A 9,648-nucleotide genomic window follows, 5' to 3' on the forward strand; every position below is an offset into this window, starting at 1 on the left:
CGTTTGTCAAGCCTGTATACATAAATCAACATTTCCTTTTTATGGAATCAACAAGAATAAGAACCACATTTAAAATGAATTCACCTAACAGTTTGGATTTTATGATCACAGAATCAAACTCATCGCCAGGTTTATTGATTACTGTAACATTTTGAAAGGGCTACTCTTTATGAGTAGACTAATAATTTGTTTGTTTTTCCGTCTGATTCCGTTCAAAGGATTTTCTTTTTCTCAAAAAATAACTGCATAGTTGATCAAATGAGTAAGAAAACTTAGCATATGACAGATTGTTATGACCATGGATGAAGGAAAAATTGCTTGCAGGAAAGAGAAAGTGATTTTGAATACATTGGCTGTTATGACCGTGTCTTGCCAAAGTCAATGATCAATACTGTTACATGCAGTTGTGGTTGGGTCAGTAGTTTTACTCGTGCTGGAGAGACAGGAAAATTTTCTCAAAGGGAAAAGTTTAACATACAGCCAAATAGTGTTTGACCCCAGACACCCCCACTACTAATAAAACAGTTTTTTACGTCGTTGATTCTACGATGGTTCTAAAGGACCGTCTTAGTAAGTTAGGCGATGACATAATCGTAATTAAAAGAAAGACAACGACGACGTTTCTTGAAACCCATTGTTGTAGCGTAAGTAATTAACATACAAAGACGGTCCTTTCCTGAGAACCGTCTTTGTATCAATAATGACTGCACGTGGCGCACACGTGCTTTTTGTTTCGTGTTTCTTTGCATTCGCGTCTCCTGATATTCCCACTTTTGTTGTTTCAGAAATATACGCGCCCTAGCTAGCAGCCCCACTCTCCTGCGCCATCAGTACCCATTTTCCGTGTCGTGCTCTCCGTTCAACCTTTCGTCTTCTGACTGAGCTCTGAAGAGGTCTTGAAGACACCCTTCTCCGAAGAAGCAACTTCCGTGACCACTCTTTACTTGCCAAGTTCTTTACAATGTGAGGTTTATCGTGAAATACCATTTTGTTTTCTGTTCCCCTTTACACTTTTATGCAACAAAAATACTTACTTTTTTAACTTTGTAACTTACCCAGATAACGTGCTTGGGCACTTTTGTGAAGTTGGAAAAGCTTGACCTAAAGCTCAACAATCTCACTTCAGTTCAGGTACATTTTCCTTTTTTTAAAAAAAATGATTTCGATTTTTAAAAGTATAATTATTGGCTGTTTGTTGTGCACGCTGCTACAAATTTCAAAACCCTCTCTCTCTCTCTCTCTCTCTCTCTAGTTACTCGCACCACTAGCAAGTTCTTCTTCTTCGTCAAATTCATATGCGAACAAGGGTTTGATCTCCCTCTCACTCTCTCTTTTACTTCTTTATTTATTTTTGTTTAATTTTGTGTAATTTTACAAGGTTGAATTTGAGTTGACGTGCATTTTTTTGTGTGTTTTGTGCAGAGGTAGGAATTCACGCTCTTGCATTCTTAGACCGTTAGGATTCCAATTGTGGTTTGTGAATTTCTTCGGTGTTGTTTGAATTTGTAATCGGTGATGAACTCATTTGTTTAGGGTTTGGCATGATTTTAGGTTTGTGTTTGATTAGCTCAGTTTTTGTGTGATGCTAATTCTCTTACTTATGTGCTTGGGCAGCCTAAATATATCTTGTATTCTGCACAGAAGAAGCTGAGAGAGGTTGAAGATGGTATGAGCATATTTTGGTTCTTTAGGTGTCCTCATTGTTAGTTTTCTTTGGGAGAATATATATGTGGTTCAAAAAAAACCTTTTTATTTTGATTGGCAAGGAGGAGATGATTTTGATTGGAATACTGATGATGAGCTTGAAATTGAGAACTATAACTCTTCATCTTCATGTTTAACCCTTCCTAATGGGGATGCTGGAGAGGTAAGCTTTTAGACACTTTATTCATTTTCTGTGTTATGAGTGGTTGAATATTAAGAATTCAGAGGATATATAACAAGAAAGACAACGATAATGCAAAATACTTTGTCTTTGGCAACTATAAGTTTTTCTGTTGGGCTTTTGGCCTTCTCTAATTCCTATTGTTGCTGGTGTACTTGATAACCAACTAACCATGATAAACCAAAATGATAAACTAACCTTGCAGGTCAATGCAGAAAAAGAAAATAAACCTTACGAATTGAAACCATACAAAACTATTTTTCATTTATAATGTCTATTTTACTGTTTAGATTTTTTGTAATTCATACATGTATTAATTTTTAGCTACTAATGTCCTATTCTCTCCCCCTTCAGGCAAGCTCGTCTGCAGTTTTGGCTAATTCCAAGGTACTTGACCACTTCGTCAATATGGGATTTTCTAGAGAAATGGTTTCTAAAGTAATTCAGGAATATGGTAAAGCATTTCTTTACTCTATTTAAATATAGATTTGATTCATAAAGTTCACAAATAAATATTGCTCTGATGAATATCCAGGTGAAGAAAATGAAGATAAACTACTTGAAGAACTTCTCTCATACAAGGTGAGTTGATGTTTTCATAAGTCTCGAGCATTGTTGTGAGCTTGTCTCTTTGAGCTATTATTGAATTATAACCAATTTTCTTTCTGTAGTTGTGTTGCCTCATTTTTTCTAAATTAATAAACAGCTCCATTTCCATATCGTCGAGTCATTAGCATCTTACAATATATATAATGAATTGTGAATCATTGTTGGTTTTCATGGGTAGTTATTTTTTTTGGGCCATCCTGTCTAATCTGGAGAGGGTGAGCCTTGTAGCATGGTTAGGGTTGCTATCTTGCGACTTGGAGGCCACAAGTTATTAGGATTTCTAGGCTTAGGTTTGGTCTTGGATCATTTCAATGACACATTTGCATTCCATGGGCCTACTGCTTTTATGTCATGACTTTGTCAACATAACTTATAATTGCTTATTGTATAATTTCATAGTCAATTCAGCGATATCTATGAGGAAGAGCATTTTATTAACATCAAATTTAGCATTTACATTCTTAATAAATTTGTTTTATCTGAACAATTGAATTTGGTATGATCCTATAACTTTTATCATGTATCTGACTATAACTTTTGTTTTCTTGCAGAAATGCAAGACCAAAGCTGACATTTGCTCTTTTCATGGAAATTTTTGTGCTTTCTCTGTTAGGGTAAGGACAATGCATGCTGCTACAATTCTACACCATAGGGAAGTAATCAAAACTTGATTTGTCTAACCTTAAAATATTTCAGGGTTAGTGTGACTCTTAATATGTACTTTGCAAGCCTGAACTACACAAATCCGACATTTGTTGCTTCCATGGTCAACACCATAGCTTCCCTTACCTTCATCATTGCAGTGGCACCCGGGTTTGCTTAATTCTTTATCTGCACGAATTTGGACTTTTCAAACACAAGTCATTATATTTAATTTTTTTTATCTGATTCTTAAAAGAGTTGAGTTAAATGTAGGTTTGAGGTTCTTGATCTTCAACATCCTCGTGGTATAGCAAAAGTTATTGGGACCATGATCTCCTTAGCTGGTGTTTTGATCATGACACTTTACAAAGGACCAGTTATGAGAAATTTATGGCATCCTCTAATCCATATTCCAGGGAAAAGTGCTGCTATAAATGAAGACTGGTTAAAGGGTTCAATTCTTACGGTTTCAAGTTGTGTTACATGGTCTGTATGGTACATTATGTAGGTTTTCACCTAAACTCAGTCATAACTATCAGAAATTTTGTGTACATTTTTTTTTTCCATGCATAAAGAAAAAGTAGATTTCAATATAAAAATACATAGGTTATGTAGTGGTTTGGTACTTTGGTTTCTATTCTTATTTCAGCTCTTGCTTCTGTAACTTGAAGTAATTACAATTCTTATAACACGTGATTGTGGAAATTCAGGCACCCACTTTGAAAAGATACCCTGCCCAACTCTCACTCACCACATGGATGTGTTTTGTTGGAGCAGCACAATCTGCTGCTTTCACAGTTATAGTAGAATACAACTCTTCAGCATGGGCTATGGGGCTGAACGTTGACTTGTGGTCCCCAATATATTGTGTTAAGTATAATAATGAGCTTATATAGTCTACAATTTTTTGTTCCATACTAAAGAAAAAGTACAAAATCCAGAGTTCTAACATAACACAATCATTGTAATGGCAGGGAGTTGTCGTTGCTGGTTTGATAATCTACATTCAACTATGGTGCACTGAGAAAAAAGGGCCAGTTTTTGTCACAAAGTTTAACCCTCTTTCTACGATATTAGAGGCAATTCTAGCCTACTTTGTCTTTGGAGAGAAGCTTTATTTGGGCAGGTAATAATCGATGCCTCATAATTTTGAAATTTCTTTTCAAAGTTACATAGCATGAAATGCGGATAAATCTAGTTTTAACATGATTTTTTTTTACATCTCTCTTAAGACTGCCATATACTCATTATATAACTATTTTTCATGTCTCCAAAATAAAACATTATTATCCTAACAACTAGGAATATTTAGCTAATTGACAATTTTTTGTCTTAGCACTATCATTTTATTCTTTTAACTGAAAAAAAGAATGGGTACAATCTAGAATGTGCGTTTGATAATAATTAATTAGTGTGTCATGGTGGTAGCACAAGTTTTAAATTGAGCTTCAGCACCATAAGAAAGAAATTGGAACATTAAAAATGGAAAAAGATAATCTCAATAAGAAGGTTTCTGAGGTATTTTCTTATCAAACCTTGACCAAAAAAATTTTATAATGTATTACTGTGTGTTTGGTCTACATTATTTTTCTATTTTTTTTTCTGTTTTTTTCAGTTGCTTGAAAGGAGTAAAAATGTTGATGTTGAGGATTATGATCGAGTGAAGAAACTTGCTAGAGAAATCCAGGTTGTTTATTTTAAGAATATTCAGGCATCTCTCAACCTTGAAGTTGTCTAGCACAGTTTATCATTTAATACATGTTTGGTGTTCCTTTTCGCATACATAAAATCTGTTATCTAAAGTTGGCTTGTTTAGTAATTTAAGATTACTTGGTTATCAAACTTGCGTTCTAAATAAAATCATTTTGAGACAATTGCATTCTGCACTTCCAGAATTGCTTCTAGAATGATAATTCTGAAACCAATGTGTGAAGTGCAAAAAAAATAAATCCTCATTTTGATAAAGCTAAAAATCCTTCTTTGTGTTGCATGGCCCATCTTTAAATCAGGTAAGAAAAGTTTAAGTAGAAAAGAAGAATTGGAGTATTTTTTAGGAGGGATGCGAAATGATACCCACACGTCTCAAGATCGAGATCATTTTGTCTATATATATACCGTGATATTTATATATTATATCCTAAAACATAATGTTGGTAGTGAGAGATAGATACATGTAAGAAAAAATATTTAAATCATTTATTCTTTTATGAACTTTTTGGTTCTGGAGTTATAATTTGTCAACCTTTTATATTATTTCTTTCATAATTTGTCTATTTATGAATAATCAATTTACAAGGAAAAAAAATTCTTAATCTTTTTTAGAGTTCTTTGTATAGGAGGACTTTTCATCTCTTGATTAATCTCTTTTAGGTAAGTAAAGAAGGTGGAGATATTAGCTTACTAAATAAGTGGAAGAAGGTGGAGAACATATAATTCCATTCCCAAAAATTATAACTATATTTGGAATACCAATAGAGCTAAAAATCAGATCGAGCAGTTTTGAAATTTGCAAGAAACTTCAAGTTTTCGTAGATAGATAGATACACACTCACAGAAAAAGATAACATTGTTAGATTTCTATTTATTGCATGTACTCAATTTGAAGTGAGTTGTCAGTATCTTTTCTTGAATTTATTATCTTTATACTTTATCTCATCGGGATAAACTAAGAGAGAGGGATGCTCGGATTGAGGAACTTGGTAAAAGTCTATCAGAAAAGCAGGATTCTGTTTCATGCCTAGAGAAAGATCTTCCAAACTGCCGATTGGAGCTAGCAGAGACAGAGAAGAGAATTAATGACATTCTGCATAATGAGGTCTCTGAGATACTCTCTCTACCTTTGATGTTTGAAGAAATATTTTCTTTATTAACATTTTGTTCTGCTGTGATTAAAACAGGCTAACCTAAAACTTGATTCGGAGAAGCATAGGAAACTGCTGGCTCAGTTTAAGGTGCATGGAAATTCTTATCTTGGAAAATGGATAGAGTTCTCTGGATGGTTGTATATTTCTTTTTATATATATATATATATATATATATATATATATATATATATATATTCACATTGCTTCTCTTCTTCCTACCATCCTTTTCTAGAAGAGGATTGATGTTTTGTCAAGGAAAAAGGAACACCTAGGGAAAGAGAACCAACAACTTTCTAGGCAATTAGATGAAATTAAACAAGGTAATATTTTTTTCCCTAATCTCTCTCTTGCTATTGAGACATTTTCATACAAAATCAATTTCTTCTACAAACACACTGACTTCACTGTCGGGATAATAGGAAAACTCCTTTTTTGAATGATGTGCCTTTGATACTTGCTTCAATTCTAGCCTCCACATAACTAGCAGGTATGTGGTTTCATATGGATGTAGGTATGCAGTATATGGTATGGTGAATTTTTTACTTTAAACCTTCAAGATATAATTTTTATAAAAATTCATGAATTCATTTTACTTTAAACCTTCAAATTATTTCTTATTTGAAAACCCTCCAAGACTCTGAAGAATTTAAATAAACTAGTTTTGGTCTAACTAGAGAAGGTAAATTTCCTTGTTAAAATTTATTTTGTAGTTTGTAGTTCTTGTTGTCATGCAGTCCCATGACCAAATAAGATTAGTTTTGGTCTAACCAATTCTTTATATTTGCACAATTATTCCAGAATGTAGATGTCTATGTTGGAACTTGAAAGCTAATGTACCCTTTTTGCAGGGATGTGCAAGATTTACTATAGTTTAATGTTATAGTGCTATTGATTGAGCTAGCTGACTTTTTTTGTTAATTGGGATTGCAGGTAGTGGGGTACCAAGGTGATGAAGAGCTCGGAAAAGCTTTGGAGGCTGCAGATGTTGTTATAGTTCCTGCTAGTGTGCCCAGAAAGCCTGGAATGACTCCTGATAATCTTTTTAACATCAATGCTGGCATTGTTAAGACACTGCGTATTGCTATTGCTAAGTACTTCCCCTCATCTGAGTGTCTGTTTCCTTTAGTTGCCTTTCATTTGTTCTGTGTTTGTCAGTTGATGTTGCTTGCCACTGTCACTGTTGTTTTGCTCTGACTTTGTATGTGGAAAGCATATACTGGATTGGGCCTTAGAGGAAATGAAAATTGCATTTTGATTGGTTTTGGATGATCAATGCATTCTCTTTTATTTCTAAAACTTAAAGTAGAAAATAATATATATATATATATATATATATATATATATATATTATCTTCACCACTGGCACTTTTAATTCAATTATAATGCATAAGTAATTAATTGAATTACTAAAGGCACTGATTATATATATATTATCAAAAAGTAAGAGAGAGATATTCTAAGAGAACTTCATTGTCAAATGCTCTCTCAACAACTCTTGAGGAAACACTTGCAAATCTATTAAGAGTTCATCCGGGAACATCAAATTGTATTATCCACTCTAAATGAGAGAAATCTTTCTGTTCATCTCAGAAAGTAAGTTGTAATCAAGAGACTGTTTGTCTCTTGAATTGTAAAAAGGATCCCTCAGGTGTAAGTTGTAATCAAGAGACTGTAAGTTGTAATCAAGGGATCCCTCAGGTGTTCAGAAGTTGTAAAAAGGATTTTTACAAAGTTAGTGAAAATCTCAAGTAGGTTACTTGAGGACTGAACGTAGGCACGGGAAGTGGCCGAACTAGTATAAATCAAGTTTGCATTTCTCTCTTCCCTTATCTCATTTACGTTATTGCAATCAATTTTGTCTTGCATGTTTAAAGAACATTATTAAATTGATTGCTGCTTATTCTTCTGCATTTTGAGCCTATCATTTAGAAGGGGGTTTAAAGTTTGTTAGTGGGAAATTTTGAAACTTAATTCACCCCTTCTTAAGTTATTGAGACCACTTGTGCAACAAATAGTTAAGGTTTGATAATTGAAAACTTTAAGACAGATATCCTCCTTAGATATATGTTAGTGACCACATTCGCAAAATAGTTACACGTGCCATGAATTTCAAAATCATCCATGAACCTACAAGCTTTTGTCACTGGAGCTGTGTCCTAATGCATTGTCATGGTCTTGTGTGTTATATCAAAAGTGGTTTAATTTCACGAGGCTATCCCAAAGTTCCAACAAAACAATTTGATGCATGCAAGAGGTTAAATTTTTTTATTAAATGCTAGAAAGAAATTTATTAAAAGCAATAGTCAGAAATGAAGCACAGGTTGTGCCATGCCTCAACCACCCAAGATTACAAAAATAGCACACAGCCTAAAACCTTTGAAATACTAAAAGTAATGCCTCTCTTTATATGAAAATGATAAAACGAAAAATATACTTTGAAGTATCATTTTTTTCAAATTATGTTGTCTATTATCTCTCACTATGTAGAAGAAAAGTCATATAAATTGCCAATTTAGCTTTCCTTTTTAATTTAATGCAATAAAATTCCGTGACTATTGTTTTTATATTCAATACTTTTTATGTTGTGTTCAACCATTCTCAAAAGATGCTCACAACCTTATAATTTATTTTGTGTTCACCACGTGTTTGACATTAAGTGAAACCTACAACTAATAAAATGAACAACACACCTCAACTTTTCATGAGCTTGTCTTACAATCTACAGATCTTTTGTCTTCCTCCAGCAATGCAAGAGCCTTGTCATAAATCATCTCCATGCAGGTGTCAAGGAGATCTTAGAGAAGCGGGCTAGCATGGGGAGAAGAGAATTTGATTGGTTTTTTATTTTATCTTTTCCGTCTTTTCATTTTTTTATTTCATATAATTATATTTTGTTATTTACTTTTTCTTTAATTAAAAATTATAAAAAATAAAGTAGTATTTTTTTTATCCCAGGTGAGGGCCCAACCGTTGTTGATACTAACATAGTTGAAAGTAAAAACTTTCAACAGCGGTTCTACATCGGTGCCTACCAAACCATCGATGTAGAAGGGTGCCTTTCGAATACGGGGATGACATCGGCAACGACTTCAAAGATGTGATTTCTACATCGGTGGTGACGTCAGCAATGACGTAGTAACCTGCGCATCCAACATCGGTGTTAGCTTTTGAATGATGTAATAAATGTGTTTCAACATCGGTGCTGACGTAAGCACCGATGTAAAAATATGTAATTTCTACATCGGTCGTTGAAGAACCGATGTAGAATGCTAAGCATTCTAAGACAGTCTTTCACACGCGACCGTCTTAGAATGGTTAGCATTTCTACATCGGTCATGTTAGAACCGATGTAGAAATCGGATTGTGTGACATCACCATTCACTAGAACAAAATTTGGTTGTTCATAAATCAAAAGTGAACAAACTCTAAACTAATCAAAATTCAATAATAATAAAAAATTTAAAAGTGCATGCATCAAAAGTGCCAGTGGCAATTTATATGACTTTTCTTCTACATAGTGAGAGATAATAGACAACATAATTTGAAAAAAATGATACTTCAAAGTATATTTTTCGTTTTATCATTTTCATATAAAGAGAGGCATTACTTTTAGTATTTCAAAGGTTTTAGGCTGTGTGCTATTTTTGT

General features: G+C 33.5%; 2 protein-coding genes and 1 long non-coding RNA gene across 4 annotated transcripts; all 3 read left to right on the forward strand.

Annotated features, from left to right (window-relative positions):
* The first annotated feature begins 548 nt into the window (after nucleotides 1-548).
* On the forward strand, nucleotides 549-2,476 carry LOC114378860 (DNA (cytosine-5)-methyltransferase DRM1-like). Its single transcript, XM_028337458.1, has 6 exons — nucleotides 549-593; nucleotides 1,060-1,131; nucleotides 1,615-1,666; nucleotides 1,767-1,867; nucleotides 2,240-2,339; nucleotides 2,421-2,476. Exons 1-6 carry the CDS (start codon nucleotides 549-551, stop codon nucleotides 2,474-2,476), a joined length of 426 nt encoding a protein of 141 aa, XP_028193259.1.
* Nucleotides 2,477-3,019: 543 nt separating this feature from the next.
* Nucleotides 3,020-3,226, forward strand: LOC114378429. The gene is made up of 2 exons (XR_003659334.1): nucleotides 3,020-3,108; nucleotides 3,191-3,226. It is a non-coding gene; the product is annotated as an uncharacterized LOC114378429 (long non-coding RNA).
* A 1,353-nt stretch (nucleotides 3,227-4,579) lies between these two features.
* Nucleotides 4,580-6,495, forward strand: LOC114378277 (nuclear-pore anchor-like). Of its 2 annotated transcripts, none has more exons than XM_028336844.1 (6): nucleotides 4,580-4,654; nucleotides 4,752-4,823; nucleotides 5,796-5,951; nucleotides 6,034-6,087; nucleotides 6,233-6,320; nucleotides 6,420-6,495. In XM_028336844.1, the coding sequence occupies exons 1-6, from the start codon at nucleotides 4,619-4,621 to the stop codon at nucleotides 6,434-6,436; spliced, it is 423 nt and encodes a 140-aa protein (XP_028192645.1). In that variant the 5' UTR covers nucleotides 4,580-4,618; the 3' UTR covers nucleotides 6,437-6,495. The 2 variants fall into 2 exon arrangements, with proteins under 2 accessions (XP_028192645.1, XP_028192646.1); XM_028336845.1 differs by having other exon boundaries at nucleotides 6,236-6,320.
* Nucleotides 6,496-9,648: the final 3,153 nt, after the last annotated feature.

This window comes from Glycine soja, chromosome 12, assembly GCF_004193775.1.
Source record: "Glycine soja cultivar W05 chromosome 12, ASM419377v2, whole genome shotgun sequence".
Classification (NCBI taxonomy): domain Eukaryota; kingdom Viridiplantae; phylum Streptophyta; class Magnoliopsida; order Fabales; family Fabaceae; genus Glycine; species Glycine soja.